This window comes from Aquarana catesbeiana, linkage group LG07 (assembly GCF_042186555.1).
Source record: "Aquarana catesbeiana isolate 2022-GZ linkage group LG07, ASM4218655v1, whole genome shotgun sequence".
Taxonomy (NCBI): domain Eukaryota; kingdom Metazoa; phylum Chordata; class Amphibia; order Anura; family Ranidae; genus Aquarana; species Aquarana catesbeiana.
In genome coordinates, this window is record NC_133330.1 from 15232467 (window position 1) to 15259101 (window position 26635).

The 26635-nt window shown below is 48.2% G+C and overlaps 1 protein-coding gene across 2 annotated transcripts in view; it reads right to left on the reverse strand.

The window, feature by feature from the left end:
• Positions 1-26635, reverse strand: part of SEMA3B (semaphorin 3B) — a 97313-nt gene that overhangs the window by 44143 nt on the left and 26535 nt on the right. The window contains exon 1 of one of the 2 annotated variants that reach the window (XM_073591654.1): positions 16985-17362. The exons of the other annotated variant lie outside the window; for it this stretch is intronic. Within the exon in view, the coding sequence (XP_073447755.1) occupies positions 16985-17289 (305 nt within the window). The 5' untranslated portion in view covers positions 17290-17362. Of the gene's footprint in view, positions 1-16984; positions 17363-26635 lie in introns of those variants that run through there. 2 annotated transcript variants of the gene reach the window in all.

The following is a 26635-nucleotide window of genomic DNA, read 5'->3' on the forward strand; positions in this document are numbered from 1 at the left end:
ACATCTCCCAGCATGCCTCATCCTAGGTTGGCTGGGAAACATCAACATAAAAATAAAAAACAAAAAACAAAAAAAACCTGTGCTAATAAACAAACATACAGTATCTCACAAAAGTAAGTACACCCCTCAGTCGCATTTTTGTAAATCTTTTCTTCTATCTTTTCATGTGACAACACTGAAGAAATGACACTTTGTCTACAATGTAAAGTAGTGAGTGTACAGCTTGTATAACAGTGTAAATTTGCTGTCCCCTCAAAATAACTCAACACACAGCCATTAATGTCTAAACCGCTGGCAACAAAAGTGAGTACACCCCTAAGTGAAAATGTCCAAATTGGGCCCAAAGTGTCAATATTTTGTGTGGCCACCATTATTTTCCAGCACTGCCTTAACCCTCTTGGGCATGGAGTTCACCAGAGCTTCACAGGTTGTCACTGGAGTCCTCTTCCACTCCTCCATGATGACATCACGGAGCTGGTGAATGTTAGAGACCTTGCGCTCCTCCACCTTCCGTTTGAGGATGTCCCACAGATGATCAATAGGGTTTAGGTCTGGAGACATGATTGGCCAGTCCATCACCTTTACCCTCAGCTTCTTTAGCAAGGCAGTGGTGGTCTTGGAGGTGTGTTTGGAGTCGTTATCATGATGGAATACTGCCCTGCGGTCCAGTCTCTGAAGGGAGGGGATCATGCTCTGCTTCAGTATGTCACAGTACATGTTGGCATTCATGGTTCCCTCAATGATCTGTAGCTCCCCAGTGTCGGCAGCACTCATGCAGCCCCAGACCATGACACTCCCACCACCATGCTTGACTGTAGACAAGACACACTTGTCTTTGTCCTCCTCACCTGGTTGCCCCCACACACGCTTGTCACCATCTGAACTAAATAAGTTTATCTTGGTCTCATCAGACCACAGGACATGGTTCCAGTAATCCATGTCTTTAGTCTTCTTGTCTTCAGCAAACTGTTTGCAGACTTTCTTATGCATCATCTTTAGAAGAGGCTTCCTTCTGGGATGACAGCCATGCAGATCAATTTGATGCAGTGTGCGGCGTATGGTCTGAACACTGACAGGCTGACCCCCCACCCCTACAACCTCTGCAGCAATGCTGGCAGCACTCATACGTCTATTTCCCAAAGACAACCTCTGGATATGACGCTGAGCACGTGAACTCAACTTCTTTGGTGGACCATGGCGAGGCCTGTTCTGAGGGGAACCTGTCCTGTTATACCGCTGTATGGTCTTGGCCACCGTGCTGCAGCTCAGTTTCAGGGTCTTGGCAATCTTCTTATAGCCTAGGTCATCTTTATGTAGAGCAACAATTCTTTTTTCCAGATCCTCAGATAGTTCTTTACCATGAGGTGCCATGTTGGACTTCAAGTGACCAGTATGAGAGAGTGAGAGCGATAACACCAGATTTAACACACCTGCTCCCCATTCACACCTGAGACCTTGTAACACTAACAAGTCACATGACACCGGGGGAGGGAAAATGGCTAATTGGGCCCAATTTGGACATTTTCACTTAGGGGTGTACTGACTTTTGTTGCCAGCGGTTTAGACATTAATGGCTGTGTGTTGAGTTATTTTGAGGGGACAGCAAATTTACACTGTTATACAAGCTGTACACTCACTACTTTACATTGTAGCCAAGTGTCATTTCTTCAGTGTTGTCACATGAAAAGATAGAAGAAAATATTTACAAAAATGTGAGGGTGTACTCACTTTTGTGAGATACTATAATGTAATAAATATATATATATAGAGAGAGAGAGAGAGAGAGAGAGAGAGAGAGATCGCTCTCTCTCTCTCTCTCTCTCTCTCTCTATATATATATATATATATATATATATATATATATATATATATATATATATCTATATCTCTATCTATCTATCTATATCCTGGTATATACACGTAGTTGCACAGATGTTCTAGCTCCATTAGTTGCCTAGCGTTATACTGGCACGTTAATCTCTTTGCTCCTCAGACATCTGACTACTGGCTGGTGGTCACCTTATTGGTTGCACTCAGAAGTCTATACATCTAATGAGATTAACCGTCAGCCTGCAGTTGAATCTTCCAGTAGCAAAGAGATTTACCCGCTGGTGTAGTCCTCGGCTCCCATCCCTTGGCTGCGTCAATCAACCTATTCATAATTAATCGGCTGATTAACGCACAGCGCACTAATGTACCAATACGAACGGGCCCTTCAATTTATTGGGTTATTTAGGTTTATTTTATTACATACATAGACCCAGTGATGTCATGAATGGACCTCTGTGCTTCTCTATACAATCGTGGCTGGTGGGAGGCGCCGGCAGGGTGCTGTACACCAGTGTTTCTCAACTTCAGTCCTCAAGTACCCCCAACAGGTCGTGTTTTCAGGATTTCCCTCAGATAAAACAGCTGTGGTAATTAATAAGGCAGTGAAACAGATCAAATCACCTGTGCAAAATAATGGAAATCCTGAAAACGTGACCTGTTGGGGGTACTCGAGGACTGGAGTTGAGAAACGTTGTTGTACATGGCTTCCTGAAAACATCACAGCTCCCTGCCTCAGTTCTCCTCCCAAGAGCCCTCAGCAGTGGCGTCGGGAGGGGGGGGGGCTGAGGGGGGCTGGAGCCCCGAGTGGGTCCCCAAAAAACCCCCGGGTCTCAGGCATTGACAATTCTATTATTAGCCCCGAGCATGAGCAGGGACTGTTCTGACCCCGAGCGCGGCCAAGTGACATAGCAGGTCCCGCCTTCTGGAGCCTGCAGTGCCTATGATGGACGTCCCACTGGTCCAATGCCTGGACCGCGGGACATGTGACGTCCATCATAGGCGCTGCAGGCTCCAGAAGGCGGGAATTACAATGCGGCCGCTGCGCCGCGTCACTGTGAGAAGATCCCTGCTCAGCGCTCAGATGGGCGGCTCCCCTCTCCTGTCATGGCTGTGGCTACCTGGAGTGCCTGCTGCTGTCTACTCTACTGTGATGGGTGCGCCAAACACAGCATGGCTGAGCTGCAGGAGGAGGTCACAACACCTGAAGTCTGGTCAGGTAGGCCAGTGTGTGTCAGCCAGGTAGCTTAGTGTATTTCAGATAGGTAGGTCAGTGCGTGTCATGTAGGTGAGTGTATGTATGTCAGGTAGGTCAGTGTATGTCAGGTAGGTCAGTGTATGTCAGCGAGGAGTTATGCAAACACCAAAATGCCTTGATGGGTGGGTGTAGGGTTGCCACCTTTTCGTCAATCCAAACACTTTAGTGGCCTGGGACACCTATGGGTGCCCCAAGGAGAGTAGTAATGCAGAGAGCATAGCGAGCTGAAGCGAAAAGTGGGTGTGGCCAAATTGTTCTTGCTGACATAATCGCCCGCCCCCCCCCCCTTTGGTCAGTAGCACTTACCCCATTACCGGCAGCCTCCCGTTCTCCTTCTCTCCATGGGTCATCACGGCGGTGGCTTCTGTTTCCTCCCTCCTCCTCGGCGGCCAGTTGGGAGTCTTCTCTTTTTGGCCAATCAGAAAACGGGTCCCACACCTGCTTCTGGGTGGCCGGATTGAGGATCAGTGTTTCAACAGCGAATTTCGCTGTTGAAATTTCATATTCACACACCTGGGTGGGCTCCGAGCGCATTCTCTGAGCCCACCCTATTTTGAAGCCTATTAGAGCCTCTGGCTCTAACCAGGTGCTTCAAAATAAAAACCCCAGTAGCTGTAATTCATGCGCCCGGTGCCCTGAAAGGGGTCGGACACACGAATAGAGGGTGGCCGCGGCGGCTGTGGATAGATATAGGGGGTGGAGAGGAGAGAGGGGGCAGCGCCCGGGTGCCCCTAATGGACGGGCCGCCCCTGCTAGACAGCCTCCCGCAGCTCCCAGGTAGCAACAGATTTGTGTATGATTATCTCCGTTACTTGGGGAGCCACGGCCCGCTCTGAATAATGTGTTCGGGTTTCCATCTGCCTTGAAACCCGGACACGTGATTCAAAAACCCGGACTGTCCGGGTGAATCCCAAACAGGTGGCAACCCTAGGTGGGTATCAGTCTGGAGAAGTGGGCGCTCCTAGGCAAGCTGAATTTGCATAGGTAACGCCCACCTGTGATAAGTCATGATTAAAAGAACTGAAATCCAGTGAATGAAAGGGGCGGGGCTCTACCTGACTTGCTGCGGCTTCTTAATGCACATGGTGAGAAGCTCACAGTGTGCAGTGAAATCAGAGGAAGCCGTTTCAATCCAGGCGAGCTGCAACCGTGCGACTCTGGGGAGGCGGAGGTCAGATCTGGGTCTCACGGTTGGCTGGGTGCCCTTTCAGTTCCAAATCACCAGATAAGGTCTGCCATAGATCTGGGGGAGTCGGCACCACCCACCATTGTACAGTATAGAAGAGACGCAGCGAGCCAATGATTTACCCGGCGGCTTCCAGATAGTGCGCAGGGAGGGGGTTACACATGGAGGGGGGGGGGAGGCGCAGCCTTTTGAAGCAACTTCAATATCAGTTTCAAAGAAAATGATTCTCTTTTGATCTTTTTTTTTTTTGTTAAGTTTAAATGGGCACCTGGCGCCACGCCAGCCATTGTTTAACCCTTTGGTGACGGCGTGGGATAAAAACGGTAATGTCGGGAAAGGGGGGGAGGGGGGGGGCAATGCGATTAATACATAGCAGACCTATGGCGAAATATAGGGAATTTTTATATACTGTAATAGAACGAGGAGAAGGCGATTCCCGCGGTAATTAATCACAGGTGCATCGGCGAGCGGCGAGGACCATTTTAAGGCTGGGAAATAGTTCTATAAATTCTAATTGTGAAGATTTATGTGAAAATGCTGAGATGTTACAACACACAATTAGAGGGATATAAAGAATTAGCGGGACTGCCTTCTATCACCAAAAAATATTTCATCCGGGCGGCCAAGATGAAAATTTCCAGATCTTCCTGTCATAATCTTTTATATCATTTCAGAGGAAATTTTGGAACGGGGGGGGGGAATTGGTTCCAAGAAAACTTCCCAGCATGCTCAATGATGATGTCACACTATGAGGTCACCACCGTTGTGATATCATCTTTTATGTTTCTCGTGGGTCGCCACATTTCAAAAACATGTATCCGTCTAATAAGACCTGTGCCAGATTTCTCCTTTGTCACCCACATACCCTGGAGAGGAGCTGCTGACCCTTTATACTGGTAAGGACAGACAGACAGACAAGACCTTAAAAGCAGGGGTCTCCAAACTGCATGCCGGGGGCCAGATGTGCCCCTTTGCTTGCTTTTATTTTGCCCTTGGGGAAATATTTCATCCGCTGACACCAACAGTGGGGCAAAATTACTCAGAATGACACCAACAATGGGGTCCCAATGATGAGGCACAATTCCTCCCAATGGCACCAATGATAGGGCACAATTCCTTTTAATGACACCAACCATGGGGCAAGATTCTTCCCAATGATGGGGCACAATTCCTCTCGATGACACCAACAATGGGCCACAGTTCAACCTAATGACACCAGTGCTGGGGCACAACTCCTTCTAATAACACCAACCTTGGGGCATGATTCTTCCCAATGACACCAATGAGTGGGCACAGTTCCCTCTAATGACACCAATAATAGGGCCCAATGACACCAATAATGGGGCACAGTTCTTCCCAATGACAAACGATGGGGCACAGTTCTTTCCAATGACACCAATGATGGGGCACAGTTCCGCCCAATGACACCAACTATGGGGCCCAATGACACCAATGATGGGGCACAATCCCTCCCAATGACACCAATGATGGTGCACAATCCCTCCCAATGACAACACAGGGAGGATATGCAAACAGTGCTGCAAAGCAGAAGTGCTAACCACTGAGCCACTGCGCTACATTTATATTATATTTGAACTCATTACTATGCTTTACATAGCCTGTGCAGAGAGCAGAGCTGTGGGAGGGGCCTAGCAAGTCCCACCCACAATAGGCTGCCTGTAGAAAACTTCAGGAGGGGGCGTAGACAAGACCAGTCACCCTGCACAAGGAGAGAGAGCAGAGCTGTGGGAGGGGCCTAGCAAGTCCCACCCACTACAGAAAAATACAGGAGGGGCGGAGACAAGACCAGTCACCCTGCACAAGGAGAGAGAGCAGCAGTGATTGGTCTTTATTACAGGAAGTCTCACACTGGATTACTGCACAGATCTGGGAGAAATATACAAAGATCAGCGAGGTTCAGGAAGAATATACATGATGAATGGATGTAGACAATATTTGCGTATCCCGGAGCAGCGTATAGGGGCCCCTATGGGAATAATAGGGCCATACAATCCGGACAGCGGTGATTAATCACTGAACCTCTGTGCCGAATTCTGCCCAGTTACTCTCATGAGGTGACAGCGAGCCGGACTCGGCCATTAAAAGACAATGATCTTAGGTCTGTGGGGTCAGACTGATGTCCGCTGGCCAGCCACTCTTAGTAGGAAGATAGAAAACTCTCCCACTGATCAACAATGATCAATACTGCCCTCCCCCGAGATATTGGGCCTGATTAAGGAAAAGCCATGTGCAGACAGGGTTGGGTTTACAAGGCACCTGTGATGTATGCAGGCTCCAGCGTGTGTATGCAGAAATTATTAACCAATGTGCTTCAATATGGAATGTGCGCAACGGCGTCCGACCGTATCCCAGCTAAGCGGTGGCATGCATAAAATTAAAATGTTTTTGGGTCTGTCACACTGTTCACATTTTAAAATGTGCACTCCAAAGAAGAAGAAAACACATCTTCAGCATGCAATGCCCCGGCAAGTGCTGCTGTCCAATGCCCCGGTGGGTGCCACTGTCAGCATACAATGCCCTGGAGGGTGCCGCCTACAGCATATAGTGCCGCTGTCTGCATGCAATGTCCCAGCAGCTGTCACTGTCAGCATATAATGCTGCGGCGGTGCCACAGTCATGATTCAATATCCTGCCAGGTGCCGCTGACAGCATGCAATGTCCCGACAGGTGCCGCTGTCAGCATGCAATGTCCCGACAGGTGCCGCTGTCAGCATGCAATGTCCCGACAGGTGCCGCTGTCAGCATGCAATGTCCCGACAGGTGCCGCTGTCAGCATGCAATGTCCCGACAGGTGCCGCTGTCAGCATGCAATGTCCCGACAGGTGCCGCTGTCAGCATGCAATGTCCCGACAGGTGCCGCTGTCAGCATGCAATGTCCCGACAGGTGCCGCTGTCAGCATGCAATGTCCCGTCAGGTGCCGCTGTCAGCATGCAATGTCCCGTCAGGTGCCGCTGTCAGCATGCAATGTCCCGTCAGGTGCCGCTGTCAGCATGCAATGTCCCGACAGGTGCCGCTGTCAGCATGCAACGTCCCAGCAGGTGCCGCTGTCAGCATGCAACGTCCCAGCAGGTGCCGCTGTCAGCATGCAATGTCCCGACAGGTGCCGCTGTCAGCATGCAATGTCCCGACAGGTGCCGCTGTCAGCATGCAATGTCCCGACAGGTGCCGCTGTCAGCATGCAATGTCCCAGCAGGTGCCACTGTCAGCATGCAATGTCCCGACAGGTGCCGCTGTCAGCATTCATTATCCTGGCAGCATGTAATGTCCTAGGCAAGTGCCGCTGTCAGCATGCAATCTCCTGCCTGGTGCCGCTGTCAGCATGCAATGTCCCAGCAGGGAGATTCTACATTGCACTTTGTTTGTGTGGATGGAGGAATAGGTGTGCAGCCAGATTAAGTTTTTTTTTCTTCCTAATTTGAATTACATTTTATATAAAATGCACCTCATAAAAACAGAAGAAAAGTAGATTTATTTATTACACAACACTGACAATTTAGGCCTCATGCATACCGCCCAACTTTCTGAGATGGGAATGAGGGACACCTATTAGCAAAAGTATGTAGGCATAGGACACGCCCCCTTAAAGGAGAATTGTACAGTAGAAAAGCTTAAAGTGTTACTAAACCCATGAGCCTGCATTCACTATGTCTGGTCTCCCTAGGAGCCTGCATTCACTATATCTGCTCTCCCCAGGAGCCGGCATTCCCTATATCTGCTCTCCCCAGGAGCCTGCATTCCCTATATCTGCTCTCCCCAGGAGCCTGCATTCACTATATCTGCTCTCCCCAGGAGCCTGCATTCCCTATATCTGCTCTCCCCAGGAGCCTGCATTCACTATATCTGCTCTCCCCAGGAGCCTGCATTCCCTATATCTGCTCTCCCCAGGAGCCTGCATTCACTATATCTGCTCTCCCCAGGAGCCTGCATTCACTATATCTGCTCTCCCCAGGAGCCTGCATTCCCTATATCTGCTCTCCCCAGGAGCCGGCATTCCCTATATCTGCTCTCCCCAGGAGCCTGCATTCCCTATATCTGCTCTCCCCAGGAGCCTGCATTCACTATATCTGCTCTCCCCAGGAGCCTGCATTCACTATATCTGCTCTCCCCAGGAGCCGGCATTCCCTATATCTGCTCTCCCCAGGAGCCTGCATTCCCTATATCTGCTCTCCCCAGGAGCCTGCATTCACTATATCTGCTCTCCCCAGGAGCCTGCATTCCCTATATCTGCTCTCCCCAGGAGCCTGTATTCACTATATCTGGTCCCCCGAGGAGTCTGCATTCCCTATATCTGCTCTCCCAAGGAGCCTGCATTCACTATATCTGGTCTCCCCAGGAGCCTGCATTCCCTATATCTGGTCTCCCCAGGAGCCTGCATTCCCTATATCTGCTCTCCCCAGGAGCCTGTATTCACTATATCTGGTCCCCCGAGGAGTCTGCATTCCCTATATCTGCTCTCCCAAGGAGCCTGCATTCACTATATCTGGTCTCCCCAGGAGCCTGCATTCCCTATATCTGGTCTCCCCAGGAGCCTGCATTCCCTATATCTGGTCTCCCCAGGAGCCTGCATTCACTATATCTGGTCTCCCCAGGAGCCTGCATTCCCTATATCTGGTCTCCCCAGGACCCTGCAGTCACTATATCTGGTCTCCCACAGTACACAGCACATGGAAATGCAATTATTTTAGTAAATACAAACTGCTAAATTCCTTTTCTCATCAGCAGTATATAGCAGTCTTGTGACTTCTATTCGTGTCTGGTTAAAGCTTGTAGGAGGAGTTTTCATTCTGCACTGACTGTCGTATTAGGATACAGGACCCCTGACCCTCTGTCTGGACAGTGCTGATTGGGCCTGTGCTGATCACACGCACTCTCCCAAGGAAGTGAGAAACTGAGCATGTGCAGCTTTTCTACGAGCTCTGTGCTATCAGGATATATACTGGGGACAGTGGAAAGGGGAGGATCAGAGAAGACAGGATCAAACTGCCTTTTTATACAATGTGGAGGATTAACCCCTTAGGGTCCACAGTGAGTATAACAAACATGCTTTACTGTATATACAGACTGATTTTACTGTTGTGGGTTTAGTAACACTTTAAATCCACAAGTTGTTTTTTTTTTGTTTTTTTATATCTCTACTATTCCTTTATATTGGCTTTTGAAATTTCACAAATGCAACAATTTAGAAATTGTATGAAAGTTTTAGCACTGGGAAACCCCGGATCCGTACAGCCACTGTGTCCCCATAGAGTTGCACAGCCTGCCTGCACACAGCTCCTGCTGCATAAACAAATGGCCGATTCAAGCTGTGTAGGCCATAGGAATAAACATGGATGCTCAGCTAGGCCGTGCAATGCTGCTTTCTTGACCCCCCCCCCCCCCCCTCCTGGAGCTCTGTGGCCCCTGATTAATGCTATTCTTTGTATGTTCCAGTGATGGTTTTCCTATCACTAGCTTTCAGCTCCCCGTCTCTACTACTACTTTGAATAAAAGGAATTCCGCATTCCGAACAGGTGAGATAACATGTTCATCATTACAGATATTCGTGTCGATAAACAGGCCGCTCTACGAAGGTTCCCCGAGGGGTCAATCGGGCAGATTTAGCAGCTAATTCCTCTATATGACCATTTCTATCCGCGCAGATTAGAAATCACAGCACAGTGATTGTGTAAATTCCTGAGATCCCTAAAGCATGCCCTGGGCAGCGAGGGGGGGGGGGGGAGTGCTGCTGTGACTGTAAATACCCCCTCCAGCACTGCACACCCCTGAGAGGTCAGACAGGCAGATCGATCATAGAGTGCATTAAAAATAGCTTTCTAGCTCAGATCCTCCTATCATTTCACAGATGGGGGGGGGCTGTGACTGTAAATACCCCCTCCAGCACTGCACACCTGACCTCCCCCGAGAGGTCAGAGGGGCAGATCGATCATAGAGTGCATGAAAAATAACTTTCTGGCTCAGATCCTCCTATCATTTCACAGATTGGAGGGGGAGGGGGCTGCTGTGACTGTAAATACCCCCTCCAGCACTGCACACCCCTGAGAGGTCAGACAGGCAGATCGATCATAGAGTGCATGAAAAATAACTTTCTAGCTCAGATCCTCCTATCATTTCACAGATTGGAGGGGAGGAGGGGGGCTGCTGTGGCTATAAAATACCCCCTCCAGCGCTGCACACCTGTCATCCCTGAGAGGTCGGAGGTCAGACAGGTAGATCGATCATACAGTGGCATAAAAAAAATGACTTCCTGGCTCAGGTAACTTGTCTCATCTCCCCGGGCGACCTGCGCCAACCCGACGTCATAAGTGCGATACGAGGTCCCTTTCCCAGAGCCGGCTCTGGTTACCAACAATACGGCTCTGTAATGTACAGTACAATGTCAGGACCTCAATATTATGGCTCAAAATTCCAGGAAAACAAAACTCACATTGTTTTCCGAAAAAAATTTGCTGCGGAGAAATCTGAAACCTTTCCGAGCGATTTTCATATTTCCAGCCGTTCATGTTATTTCTGCACGGAATTCGTTAGAAAGGCGAACGTCAGTCTCTGCGCCTGAGCCGGCTCCGGGCAGCAGATTTACACTTTCCTGAGTTTAATCCTCAAAAGTATCCAGGAGGAAAAAAAAAAAAAAAATCTGCGGAGCGGAGCTGGAATGTGGATTGGAATCGATTGCCGCCGAGTGCGTCTAACCAGACAGACCTCATAAGTACACACAGGGGGAGGGAGATTTATTAACACTGGAGCATTCAGAATCTGGTGCGGCTGTGCACGGTAGCCAATCGGCTTCTAACTTCAGCTTGTTCGATTAGGCTCGGTTCACACTGCCGCGACTTCTCATGCGACTTGAGAGTTCAAAGTCGCATGACAAGTCGCACTCCAATCAGTGCAATGGATCTGTTCTAATCGGTGCGACTCAAGTCGCAGTGACTTCGAAAAAAGGTTTCTGCGCTACTATGGGGCAACTTTGCAAACAAGCTGCAATGAAGTCATGCAGGATGTCGGCTGTCAAAGTCATACAACCTTGAAGCCGTGTAGATGTGGGTTGTAAAGGTTTTTTTTTTTTAAATAACAAACATGGTATACAAGGGTTTTGCACAGAGTGGCCCCGATCCTCCTTTTCTGGGGTCCCTCAGTGGCACTCCAGACTCCTCCTCCCTGCATCAGGTGCCCCCACGGAGAGAGCTGCGTTCAATAGGGGCACCCGCGCGGGCACGCTCCCAAGTCCTGCTGCTGCGTCCATTGACACAGACAGCAAGACTCGGCCCCGCCCCCCCGGCTTCCTTGTCTCTGGATTTGATTGACATCAGGGGCAGCCAACGGCTGCTGCTGCTATCAATCTATCCAATGAGGACCTGAGACAGCGGCGGGAGCTGCTGTGCTTGTTCTTGTCGCTGAAAAGATTGGGTTCAAAGGGGGGCTCGGGGGGGCTGCACTAGTGCAGAAGGTTTTTCACTAGGATCACTAAAAATATATATATTTTTTAAAATAACAAACATGTCATACTTACCTCCACTGTGCAGCTCGTTTTGCACAGAGTGGCCCCGAACCTGGTCTTCTGGGGTCCCTCGGCGGCTGTCTCGGCTCCCTCGCATGGTGTTGAGTGCTTGCGGGCGCGCTCCCGTGGTACAGCCGGCGGCCATAGCCGCTCACTGTATCACTCGGCACCGCCCCCCCCCCCCCCCCTGGCGCGACGCATCATTGGATGTGATTGACAGCAGCGCGAGCCAATGGTTGTGCTGCTTTCAATCCATCCACTGTAACCAATCAACAGCCAGGCTGAGTGGCGAAGAGGATGTCGGGGGCGAGCGCGGGACTTTTGAGGGGTCAGGTAAGTAAAACGGGGGAAGGGGGGCTGGGGGGGCTGGGGGAGCCGGTATTGTCGGATGTTTTTTCACCTTAATGCATAGAATGCATTAAGGTGGACAAACGTTTACCTTTACAACCCCTTTAATGCATAGAATGTAAATCTCGAAGGTTTACAACCCCTTTAAGCTTTGACAATAAAACCTGGTAACTGATTGGTTACATTGCAGAGCTGCACCAGATTTTGCAATCTCCAATTTTAGTGAATCAACCCTAGAGGGTGGGGTCTGACAGAGATTGTACGGTGTGTGCTGAGCTTTACTGATCCCCAAAATTGCAATTGAATAAAACTCTGCTGTATAGAAACAATGAGACATAGGATGGAGGTGAAGGTGACGGTGACCTGAACATCCACTTCACACATCAGAGTCAGGAAAATATCAATTGTGGCCAACAATATTCAAATGAATCTCTGTCTAGTTACATATTATATACAATGTATAGAAACAATGACACAAAGGATACATTATATACAACGAAGGGGAGAAGGAGATCGGGACATCCACCTCACATGTCAGAAAAATAAATGATACATTGAGACGGAAAATAATAGAATTCTTCCCTGTACAGTTACATAGTTCTTTATATATACAGTAAAACCTTGGATTGCGAGCATAATTCATTCCAGAAACATGCTTGTAATCCAAAGCACTTGTATATCAAAGCAAATTTCCCCATAAGAAATAATAGAAACTCAAATGATTCATTCCCCATTTATTTATTTATAGATCCTTCAGTTTATAGTCCATAGAAAAAGATTATAGCAATGTGATTTGGTTGTGTAACCATAAAATGTCCATCTACAAATGGAAGCCTCCACAAGGGGATTAGAAACAAAATCCAGCAGGAGCTCCAGAGTATAAAAGAGAAGAGAGGCGCCTCTAAATGTAGCGGTATGTTGCTAAAATGTTATACCTTCATTAAAGCGGAGTTCCACACAAAAATGGAACTTCCGCTTTTCGGAACCCCCCCCCCCCTCCGGTGTCACATTTGACACCTTTCAGGGGGGAGGGGGGTGCAGATACCTGTCTAAGACAGGTATTTGCACCCACTTCCGGCATAGACTCCCATGGGAGTCTACGCCTCTTCCCGTCCCCACCGCGCTGTCTCCTGGGAAACACACAGCTCCCAGGAGAGAGCGGGGACCACTTGGGACGCGCAGCGCAACTCGCGCATGCGCATTAGGGAACCGGGAAGTGAAGCCGCAACGCTTCACTTCCTGATTCCCTCACCTAGGATGGCGGCGGCAGCTGCCGAGAACCGAGCGGGTTCTCGGCATCGCCTGCCGACATCGCTGGACCCTGGGACAGGTAAGTGGCCATGTATTAAAAGTCAGCAGCTGCAGTATTTGTAGCTGCTGGCTTTTAATATTTTTATTTTTTTTTGGCGGTGTGGGTGGACCCCCGCTTTAAATGTAACCATATTGCTACACTTAAAGGGACCTCTCTTCTCTTTCATACTGAGTAGTGACGTGGACGCTACTTGTATATCAAGACATTGATTGTATATTAAGACATCGCTTGTATATCAAGTCAAAATTTGTTTAAAAATTTAGCTTGTCTTGCAAAACGCTCTCAAACCAAGGTTTTAATATATATATTGATTTAATATATATCTATATTGTGTCCCAAAAGTCACCATACATAGGGGACAATGGGAAATTGTAGCTAAATGTACCTTTCCTGAGACTCGATTCACACTGCTGCGATGGCGAAGTCGTACAACTTTGCCTGCAACTTCCTTCCAACTTGATCCAGCTTGGATGCCGTTTAGCAGCCTCTACAAGGGCTGAAGTCAGATCAAAGTAGTGCGGGAACCTTTTCTAAAGTCAGAGGGACTCGTGTAGCATCAGTTAAGATGGCTCTCATGGGGAAATATTTAATTTGACATGTCATGCCACTTGGATCGGATCCTACTGTATGTCGCATCTGAGTGAACCGAGCCTTACAAAATATTTACATATTTATTCTCTACATGTTAGTCACCCCTTTCTACGAACATGAAGTCTTCTTCCTCACCCATAATACAAGTTTGTTAGTTTTTCCTCCATGTATGGAGACTTTTGGGACACCCTGTACTGTATCACCTGCTGATGAGGAAGAACCAGACAGAAAAAGAGAGATAAGTAGAAAGTGAGAGAGAGAAGAGAGAGAAAAGAAAGAGGAGAGAGAAAAGTGAAAGGAAGGAGAGAGAGGGAAAAGAAAGAGAAGAGAGAAAAGAGAGCGTGAAAGAGAAAGAGAGAGAGAGAGAGAGAGAAAAGAAACAGAGAGAGAAGATGGGTAGAAAGAGACAGAAAAAGAGAGATAAGTAGAAAAAGAGAGATAAGTAGAAAGAGAGAAAGAGAAGAGAGAGAAAGGAGGAGAGAGAAAAGAGAGGAGAGAGAAAAATGAAAGACAGGAGAGAGAGGGAAAGAAGAGAGAGAGGGAGAGAGAGAGAGGGAGAGAGAGAAAAGAGAGAGAGGAAAGAGAGAGAGGAAAGAGAGAGAGGAAAGAGAGAGAGAGAGAGAGAGAGAGAAGAGAGGGAAAAGAAAGAGAAGAAAAGAGAGCGTGAAAGAGGGAGAGGGGGGAGAGAGAGAGAGAGAAAAGAGAGAGAAGAGAAGAGAAAAAGGGAGAGTGAGAAAAGAAAGAGAGAGGAGATGGGTAGAAAGAGACAGAAAAAGAGAGATAAGTAGAAAGAGAGAAAGAGAAGAGAGAGAAAGAGAAGAGAGAGAAAGGAGGAGAGAGAAAAGAAAGAGAGGAGAGAGAAAAGAAAGAGAGGAGAGAGAAAAGTGAAAGAAAGGAGAGAGAGGGAAAGGAGTGAGTGGATGAGAGAGAGAGAGAGAGAGAGAGAGAGAGAAGAAACAGTGAGTGAAGATGGGTAGAAAGAGACAGAAAAAGAGAGATAAGTAGAAAGAGAGAGAGAGAAAGGAGAGAGAGAGAGAGAGAGAGAGAGAGAGAGAGAGAGAGAGAGAGAGAGAGAGAAAAGTGAAAGAAAGGAGAGAGAGAAGGAAGAGAGAAGAGAGAAGAGAGAAGGGGGGACGAGGAGAGGGAGAGCGGGAAGAGATAGATAGATGATACATTGTAACTGAAAAAAAAATATAATTTTTTCTGTATAGTTACATATTATACTGTATCACCTGCTGCTGAGGAGGAACCACAAGTCTCAGCATGCACAGCTATAGGAAGATGAGGTCTGTAGTTCTTCAGGAACTGTGTGATATCTGGTATACATGGAACTAGATTCCATCAATTCTTCCCACTACGCAGAATAGCAGGAATGGGATAGATAGATAGATAGACAGACAGACAGACAGACAGACAGACAGACAGACAGACAGACAGACAGACAGACAGACAGACATCGTTAGCTCTATATACAGGTTCTGTGTTATTTGCAGCCTTCTCTGAACATACAACCGTTAGACTCGTCTATGGAGCTCACACTCAGATGTCCTCAGTGTATACAGAGCTCATTTATACAGTGATATCCATTTATATCATAGCATAGTGGTGAGAAGCTGCGCCCTGTGTCCAGTCATCCATATCACACATCTCTCCCTCTATTGTATATAGAATATTGATGATGATGATGATGATGTGATGTCGCGGTGCGATGCGGACGGACGCTGCCTGGTGATGGTTGAGCAGACACACTGGGGGAGAATTACTAAAGCTGGAGCACTCAGAATCTGGAGCAGCCCTGCACGGTAGCCAATCAGATTCGAACTTCAGCTTGTTTAATAAAGCTTTTCCAATAAAACCTGGAAGCTGATTGGTTTCTATGCACAGATGCACCAGATTTTGCACTCTCCAGTTTTAGTAAATCTCTTGCACTGTGACAACACACACATCACCCGGACACCATCACCGCACAGTCCAAACCAGACTCCTGTCCCAACTCTACACACTCATTTGCCTGGGCCCAAGAGCTGACAATCTAAGCACAGAACAGAAGGCTGCCCACAATTTGAACAATTTTATTTCCCACTATCCAGTATACTTTCAATATCTTTCCACAAAACGAATGATGGAACATTAGTAATGTTTTTCCATAGACATCTCAGTATAAACAGACAATACTCCCAATATTGATTGCAATGATCGAGACGTTTTCACAGATGCATCCTGCGATATCGGGCGTTTGTAATCGCATGGCTTGTCGGGAAGTTTGTAAGTCCATGCCGATCCTTTCCTCTTCCAATGGCCTGAAATACTCCACATTTGCAGCATCAGAAGATCATAGGGGGTCCCGACACCTGTTCTGGTTGCTGTCGGATGCCCGTCGTTCCCTAGTGGGGGGATATCTGCCATGTATGGCCAGATTGGGGGGATTGGGTTTTGGCTTTGAGCACTGATCTGTTTCAGATTGTAACCCATCCAATACGACCTTTTGGAAAATCCTTTCACCCAACATCTTATTTTTATCGATAAGCAAGTGATTTATTTTCCCAACAGTCGCTCCTGATAGAAATAACCGATCTATAGACGACATTCCAATAGATGGAAGATATCATTGATTGCACCTCTGCACCACACAATGCGATTGATCGAAATACGATCAAATTAATTAGCAAAGTATCTCAGTGCTGCTGATCATTGCAACACAATCGACAATTTTCTGCCCTGCCTTGTCTCGATCAAAATCAGGTTGAAATTAATTTTTTGCTCATTTGATTGAATTGCACATCGATCGGATAATAAAACTGAAGCACATACGGGCGCCGTAACCTACCGTTTGTGGCGGCGATTGAACCTTACGACTGCTCACATTGGTCGAATCTTATGAAAATCGTCCCATCTATGTCCAACTTAGAATATAACCCCATCCAATCATTGCTAAGGACAAAACTCACCTGATCCTGGAGGAGGTGGAAAGGGTTAAGGAGAAGGGGTAAGTTGTGTGATGTACCCCGGTGATCGGCCCGCCTGTCTGCCCTGTGGGGTCCGGCTGTGTGTGAGAGGTGAGCAGCAACTGATCCTGGCTGAGAGTCGAATTCCCTCCCAGAGAAGGGAGGAGAGGGGGCGGCTGCAGGAGGAGAATGGGACAAGTGTTGGGATACTCCTCTCCGTCTGTCACTTTGTATCTCCTCTTCTTCACACCCAGGTGACCCCCCCCCTCCTCATTGGCAGCCCTCACCTGGGGGTCCCCCCCCCCCATACACACCCAGCAGCACCCTCCGAGCCCCCCTTCTAGAATAATCCCAGCCAGAGAAATCTCCCAGAAGCCTTCGCTCAGATCAGCTGTGCGCAACACATGGCATCAAATGCCAATTCTCCAAATACTCCCCATTCTGAGTGCCAACACCCACCCCATGGCAGCCGATGGCGGCATCTGTGCAGCAAAATGATCAGCACCCCAATCTGACCATATTTGGTTTCTAAGCCGCAGTTATTGCAAATCTTCCTGCACCCCAAAACCCATCACTACCAAATCTATATTTAAATCTGCAACATATATATCTGGTACCCAGATATGGACAGATCTATGGCCTGCACCCCCAATATCCACATACCCAGATATGTACCGATCTACGCCTGCACCCCAATATCCACATACCACAATATGTACCGATCTACGCCTGCACCCCAATATCCACATACCACAATATGTACCGATCTACGGCCTGCACCCCAATATCCACATACCACAATATGTATCGATCTACGGCCTGCACCCCAATATCCACATACCACAATATGTACCGATATTTGCCTGCACCCCAATATCCACATACCACAATATGTACCGATCTACGGCATGCACCCCAATATCCACATACCACAATATGTACCGATCTACGCCTGCACCCCAATATCCACATACCACAATATGTACTGATCTACAGCCTGCGCTCCAATATCCACATACCCTGTGTACAGATCCATGGTCTGCACCCCAAAATCCACATACCTTGATGTGTACCAATCCACAGCCTACACCCCAAAATCCACATACTCTGATATGTACCCATCTACAGTCTGCACCCCAAAATCCACATACTCTATGTACTGATCTACAGCCTGCACCCCAATATTCACATATCCTGATATGTACAGATCTATGGCCTGCACCCCAATAGCCACATACCCTGATATGAACAGATCTACGGCCTGCACCCCAATACCATAGTATGTACAGTTCTATGGCCTGCACCCAATACTCAGATATGTACAGATCTACAGCCTGCACTCCAATACCCACATACTCATATGTACAGATCTATGGTCTGCCCCCCAAAATGCACATATCTATGGCCTACACCCCTTAATATCCACATACCTTGATATGTAGAGATCTACAGCCTGCACCCCAATACACACATACCCTAATATGTACCCCAATACTCAGATATGTACAGATCTACAGCCTGCACTCCAATACCCACATACTCATATGTACAGATCTATGGTCTGCCCCCCAAAATGCACATATCTATGGCCTACACCCCTTAATATCCACATACCTTGATATGTAGAGATCTACAGCCTGCACCCCAATACACACATACCCTAATATGTACCCCAATACTCAGATATGTACAGATCTACAGCCTGCACTCCAATACCCACATACTCTGATATGTACAGATCTATGGCTTCCCCCCCGATATCCTCATACCCTGATATGTACAGACCTAGAGCCTGCACCCCAATATCCACACACTCCGATAAGATATGTACAGATCTATGGCCAGCACCCCAATATCCACATACTCAGATATATACAGACCTATGGCTTGCCCCCCCAATATCCACATAACCTGATATGCACAGACCTACAGCCTGCACCCCAGTATCCACATACTCTGATATGTACAGATCTATGGACTGCACCCCAAAATTAACATATTTATGGCCTACACCCTTAATATCCACATACCTTTATATGTAGAGATCTACAGCCTGTACCCCAATACACACATACCCTGAAATGTACCCCAATACTCAGATATATACAGATCTATGGCTTGCCCCCAATATCCACACACCCTGATATGTACATATCTACACAGTCTGCACCCCAATATCCACATACTCCTATATGTACAGATCTACGGCATGCACCCCAAAATGCACATATCTAATGCCTACACCCCTTGATATCCACATACCTTGATATGTAGAGATCTACAGCCTGCACCCCAATATCCACATACTCTGATATGTACAGAGTACAGATCTAAAACTTGCCCCCCCCCCCCAATATCCACATACCCCGATATGTACAAATCTACAGCTAAACAGCGCCGCCCGTGCTCCTCAGAGCTCTCATGTCCAGTGTAGGACTCAATTGGTCCTGATGACATCATAGGGATGAGGGTACTGGAGTGCAGGAAGGAGAGACTGTGGAGACCAGGCTTGCAGCGTGGAGGAGTATGCGGGTGAGGAGGATCAGGTGAGTACAACTCCTTTACCCACCCGGTCCTCTAAATGTAAACCAGCAATTAACCCCTGCAATGCGAAGGCTGCCCCACTACAAGGGTGGAGTTCAAATTTAAAAATCTTCTGCAGCATTCCACAGCCTCTGACAGTCTCCTGCCGCACGTCTAGTCTCTGACAGTCTCCTGCCGCACGTCTAGTCTCTGACAGTCTCCTGCCGCACGTCTAGTCTCTGACAGTCTCCTGCCGCACGTCTAGTCTCTGACAGTCTCCTGCCGCACGTCTAGTCTCTGACAGTCTCCTGCAGCACGTCTAGTCTCTGACAGTCTCCTGCAGCATGTCCACAGTCTCTGATAGTCTCCTGCAGCACGTTAAGTCTCTGATAGTCTCCTGCAGCACGTTAAGTCTCTGATAGCTTCCTGCAGCATGTCCACAGTCTCTAAAAGTCTCCTGCAGCACGTTAAGTGTCTGATAGTCTCCTGCAGCATGTCCACAGTCTCTGATAGTCTCCTGCAGCATGTCCTCAGTCTCTAGTCTCCTGCAGTATCTTTAGTCTCTGATAGTCTCCTGCAGCACGTTTAGTCTCTGACAGTCTCCTGCCGCACGTCTAGTCTCTGACAGTCTCCTGCCGCACGTCTAGTCTCTGACAGTCTCCTGCCGCACGTCTAGTCTCTGACAGTCTCCTGCCGCACGTCTAGTCTCTGACAGTCTCCTGCCGCACGTCTAGTCTCTGACAGTCTCCTGCCGCACGTCTAGTCTCTGACAGTCTCCTGCAGCACGTCTAGTCTCTGACAGTCTCCTGCCGCACGTCTAGTCTCTGACAGTCTCCTGCCGCACGTCTAGTCTCTGACAGTCTCCTGCCGCACGTCTAGTCTCTGACAGTCTCCTGCAGCACGTCTAGTCTCTGACAGTCTCCTGCAGCACGTCTAGTCGCTGATAGTCTCCTGCAGCATGTCCTTAGTCTCTGATAGTCTCCTGCAGCATGTCCACAGTCTCTGACAGTCTCCTGCAGCACTTCTAGTCTCTGACAGTCTCCTGCAGCACATCTAGTCTCTGACAGTCTCCTGCAGCACGTCTAGTCTCTGACAGTCTCCTGCAGCACGTCTAGTCTCTGACAGTCTCCTGCAGCACGTCTAGTCTCTGACAGTCTCCTGCAGCACGTCTAGTCTCTGACAGTCTCCTGCAGCACGTTAAGTCTCTGATAGTCTCCTGCAGCACGTTAAGTCTCTGATAGCTTCCTGCAGCATGTCCACAGTCTCTAAAAGTCTCCTGCAGCACGTTAAGTGTCTGATAGTCTCCTGCAGCATGTCCACAGTCTCTAGTCTCCTGCAGTATCTTTAGTCTCTGATAGTCTCCTGCAGCACGTTTAGTCTCTGACAGTCTCCTGCCGCACGTCTAGTCTCTGACAGTCTCCTGCCGCACGTCTAGTCTCTGACAGTCTCCTGCCGCACGTCTAGTCTCTGACAGTCTCCTGCCGCACGTCTAGTCTCTGACAGTCTCCTGCCGCACGTCTAGTCTCTGACAGTCTCCTGCCGCACGTCTAGTCTCTGACAGTCTCCTGCCGCACGTCTAGTCTCTGACAGTCTCCTGCCGCACGTCTAGTCTCTGACAGTCTCCTGCCGCACGTCTAGTCTCTGACAGTCTCCTGCCGCACGTCTAGTCTCTGACAGTCTCCTGCCGCACGTCTAGTCTCTGACAGTCTCCTGCCGCACGTCTAGTCTCTGACAGTCTCCTGCCGCACGTCTAGTCTCTGACAGTCTCCTGCCGCACGTCTAGTCTCTGACAGTCTCCTGCAGCACGTCTAGTCTCTGACAGTCTCCTGCAGCACGTCTAGTCTCTGACAGTCTCCTGCAGCACATCTAGTCGCTGATAGTCTCCTGCAGCATGTCCTTAGTCTCTGATAGTCTCCTGCAGCATGTCCACAGTCTCTGACAGTCTCCTGCAGCACTTCTAGTCTCTGACAGTCTCCTGCAGCACGTCTAGTCTCTGACAGTCTCCTGCAGCACGTCTAGTCTCTGACAGTCTCCTGCAGCACGTCTAGTCTCTGACAGTCTCCTGCAGCACGTCTAGTCTCTGACAGTCTCCTGCAGCACGTCTAGTCTCTGACAGTCTCCTGCAGCACGTCTAGTCTCTGACAGTCTCCTGCAGCACGTCTAGTCTCTGACAGTCTCCTGCAGCACGTCTAGTCTCTGACAGTCTCCTGCAGCACGTCTAGTCTCTGACAGTCTCCTGCAGCACGTCTAGTCTCTGACAGTCTCCTGCAGCACGTCTAGTCTCTGACAGTCTCCTGCAGCACGTCTAGTCTCTGACAGTCTCCTGCAGCACGTCCACAGTCTCTGACAGTCTCCTGCAGCACGTTTAGTCTCTGATAGTCTCCTGCAGCACGTCTAGTCTCTGACAGTCTCCTGCAGCACGTCCACAGTCTCTGATAGTCTTCTGTAGTATTATATACAATATTATGTGTGGCCCTTTGGTGATGTTAGGGGCGACAAGCAAAGCTGTATCTAGCAAGTTGGCCACCACTGCTCCAGCGTCTTACTGAGAAAAATCAACTCATATCCACAAAGTACCTAAACTGAAACACGAGCTATAAGGAACCCCTCTTCAGCTGGTGCACCAGACTTTGTAGATTGTTTTACCCCCCCCCCCCTCCTTGGGCCAGAGCTCCATTCTCCGGACAGACCTTCTCTGCACTGTGTGCCCCACTCTCTGCCAATCTCTGAGCTGGCCGACCCGGAGCCAAGCTGACAGCTGTGACTATACCCCGGGGGCACTCCGCAAACTTCATACAGACTCCAGTAACACTTTGCAGACCGCTGCCTGTCTGTTCTATTCCCCGTTGTCTCTGTACAGTGGAGTATCTATAAGGTGCATCTTCCCCACATGGGCATTCACCATGCAATGTGTATAGATATGTATACCATCTATACAGACCGTTCTATATACCATGGGGGAGGGTCATTTCCACACAATTAGAGCACACGTCAACGTAATTCCATACAAGTTCACAAATCCTGCCATGAAGCTCCTTGTTCAGGCACTTCCTGTTGTAGGGTGACAACGCTCTGCCCCCGTCTCCCAATTGTGCTCCTGTGTAGTCACCCTAAAGCACGGCTTCCAATGGAGGCCACAAGTGGCTGTTTCAGCGCACATTACACAGACACCATGATCAGGAAACCCACCCTGAGAAATGCCATGCAGCCATCACTGGAGTGCATATGGAGGAGGAGTTGATTCACCACCAGTGATCGTTTGGTGAAAGTCATATTCACTGCTTTATAAACATGCCTCTTGGGTATTAAAACGCAAAACAAAAATTCAGTTCATTGCAGTCTACCAATTATTTTGTTTCCTATGAAAGAACACATTCTCAGCATCCCTTTAGAAGTGCATTCTCCCTGGGGGTGTGCAGACTTTAGCTGTGCAATCTGCTAATCAGTTGTTCTGATTTCAAATCAAGCAACTGATCATCAGATTGCACAGTTAAAGCCCTAATAATCCCCCAAAAGTTTTGGGTGTCTCCACTCTGGATGAGGAGCAACAGAGACACTTTTGGACAGCGGGATTGCCAGTCTGGGTGGAGGGGAGTGTTAGCTGTACTAGCAGATTTAGACAGACTTGGCCCACAAATTAAAGCCAACTCCAGCTAACATTTTTTAAGCAGTTACGCCAAGTTTTTATTTTTTCTTTTGGAATAAAGATTAACACAGAGCTTTTTTTTTTCTCATACAATAGGTGCAGGTACTCGCCCTTTTTAGTTACCTCTTGTCTCTGCCCCCTACCCACCCCAGAAGACCATCCCTTGGTTCCTCACCCTACCCACCTCCCAGTACTGCCCCTTTTAGAGAATACACAACACGAGCATCATTTGGAGGTGCTAAGAATGAGTTAATGATCACATGTAGTATATTAAATAGTAAAATAACTTCCCTGCAGCCAGCAACAATACACCCCCCAGCAACAATAGATCCCAGCAACTATAGCCCCCCTACCCCCAGCAACAATACACCCCCCAGCAACAATAGATCCCAGCAACAATAGCCCCCCTACCCCCAGCAACAATACACCCCCCCAGCAACAATAGCCCCCCTACCCCCAGCAACAATACACCCCCCCCCCAGCAACAATACACCCCCAGACAACACTAGATCCCAGCAACAATAGCCCCCCTACCCCCAGCAACAATACACCCCCTAGCAATAATAGATCCCAGCAACAATAGCCCCCTACCCCTAGCAACAATACACCCCCCCAGCAACAATAGCCCCCCTACCCCCAGCAACAATACACCCCCAGCAACAATAGATCCCAGCAACAATAGCCCCCCTACCCCCAGCAACAATACACCCCCCCCAGCATCAAAAGATCCCAGCAACAATAGCCCCCTCCCCAGAAACAATAGATCTACCAGCAACAATAGATCTCCCAGCAACAATAGATCTCCCAGCAACAATAGACCCCTCCCTGCAACAGTTGCACCTCCTCCCTCAGCAGCCATAAGTCCCCTACCAGCAGCAGACCCCCTTTCCCTCAGCAGCCAATATCAATAGATCTTCCAGTACACCCCAGCACTTCTTACATGCAGGTCTGGGACAAGGGGTGGGCAGGAGGGGAGGCTGCCCTGGGCATGGTGGTATCATGTGAAGTAGAGGGGGGGGCACCACAAGGAGATGGGGAGGAGGCAATTTGTGTTGGAAGGGGGCATTTGGGGGGCGGTAAGTATTTTTCTAGGAGGGGAAATTAAGGGGGTGTGTGCTAGGAGGGAGGATTTGGGGGAAATGTGTGGTGGGAGGGGGGATTTGAAGTGGAGGGGAGAAGATGTGTACTAGGAGGGGAAATTTTAGGGGTAGACGGTAGAGGATTTGTGCTAGAAGGGGTGCATTTTTTTTGGGGGGGGGACATTTGAGCTGGGGGGATTTAGGGGGGCAAAGATTTGTGCTGAGAGGGGGGAGATTTGTACTGGGAGGAGGGGGAATTTATGCTTAGGGGGAAATCATGCAGGTGCTCAATGTGTTTGTGGGGGGATTTTTGCTGACACGTAATGCTCATACATCTGGGGGATGGGGGGGCAGTTTGGCATGTTCGCCATGTTTGGCATGGGCTCTAGATGACTTTGTCCCGGCACATGCATTCAGTGCTAGAGGTGCCAGAACTGTGTTCCCCCACAAAAAAAAAAAAAAAAACAGCCCTAGATTTACATAAATGAATAAAAGCTGACCATTGTAAGCACCCCTTTCAGGGGTGAATGGTTTGTCCCAATCCTCTACCTGCCACTTTGGCTGGACAGCCTGGTCTGTTAAAAGAAGTTGAAGAATAAGAGACTTACTGGCAGGATCACCAGGTGAAAATAAAGGAGGAAAAAAAGTCTAAAAATGAAAACGAATGCAGCCACCATATGTACAGTGCCTTGCAAAAGTATTCACCCCCCTTGACATTTTTCGTGTTTTGTTGCCTCACAATTTGGAACTAATATGGATTGTTTGAGGATCTGCATAAATTAATTTACAGAACACGCCCACAACTTTGAAGATTTTTTTTTTTATTGTGAATCAAACAACAAATAGGACATAATACCAGAAAAAGTCAATGTGCATAACTATTCACCCCCCTGAAGTCAATACTTTGTAGAGCCATTTTTTGCGGCTATCACAGCTCCGTCGCTTTGGATAAGTCTCTATGATCTTGCCACATCTTATCACTGGGATTTTTGCCCATTCCTCCTTGCAAAACTGCTCCGGCTCCTTCAAGTTGGATGGTTTGCGCTTGTGAACAGCAATCTTTAAGTCTGACCACAGATTTTCTATTGGATTGAGGTCTGGGCTTTGACTAGGCCATTCCAACACATTTACATGTTTCCCCTTTAAACCACTCAAGCGTGGCTTTAGCAGTGTGTTTGGGGTCATTGTCCTGCAGGAAGGTGAACCTCCGTCCTAGCCTCAAATCGCACACAGAGTGGTACAGGTTTTGCTCAAGAATATCCCTGTATTTAGCACCATCCATCTTTCCCTCAACTCTGCCCAGTTTCCTGACTGCTGAAAAACATCCCCACAGCATGATGCTGCCACCACCATGTTTCACAGTGGGGATGGTGTCCTTTGGGCGATGTGATGTGTTGGGTTTGCGCCAGACATAGCGTTTTTGTTTGATGGCCAAAAAGTTCAATTTTAGTCTCATCAGACCAGAGCACCTTCCTCCATACATTTTGGGAGTCTCCCTCATGCCTTTTCGCCAACTCAAAACGCGCCATTTTGTTTTTTTGATGAAAGTAATGGCTTTCTTCTGGCCACTCTGCCATAAAGCCCAACTCATACGGCTTATTGTACAGATACTCCAGTCTCTGCTGTGGAACTCTGCAGCTCCTCCAGGGTTACCTTAGGTCTCTGTGCTCCTCTCTGATTAATGCCCTCCTTGCCCGGTCCGTGAGTTTTGGTGTGCGGCCGTCTCTTGGCAGGTTTGCTGTTGTGCCATGTTCTCTCCATTTGGTTATGATAGATTTGATGGTGCTCCTAGGGATCATCAAAGATTTGGATATTTATTTATAACCTAACTCTGACTTGTACTTCTCAACAACATTGTCCCTTACTTGTTTGGAGAGTTCCTTGGTCTTCATGGCAGTGTTTGGTTAGTGGTGCCTCTTGCTTAGGTGTTGCAGCCTCTGGGGCCTTTCACAAAGGTGTGTATATGTAATGACAGATCATGTGACACTTAGATTGCACACAGGTGGACATCATTTCACTAATTATGTGACTTCTGAAGGGCATTTGGTTGCACCAGAGCTTTTTATGGGCTGAATACATACACACATGCCAATTATCAGTTTTTTATTACTGAAAAATAGTTTTATGTATATATCTTTCTAATTTTACTTCCCCAGCTTAGACTTATTGTGTTCTGATCCATCACATAGAATTCAGATTAAAAAAAAAACATTGAACTAAAGGCTGTAATGTAACAAAATAGGTAAAAAGCCAAGGGGGTGAATACTTTTGCAAGGCACTGTATGAGTTGGTAAGCTGCAATATATACTACTTTTGTTTTTGGGTTTATAACGCTTTAAGTATCATCCAGTTAGTATTCACATCTACTTTAATTAGGTTGCTGTATAGAAGTGGCTCCATCCATTA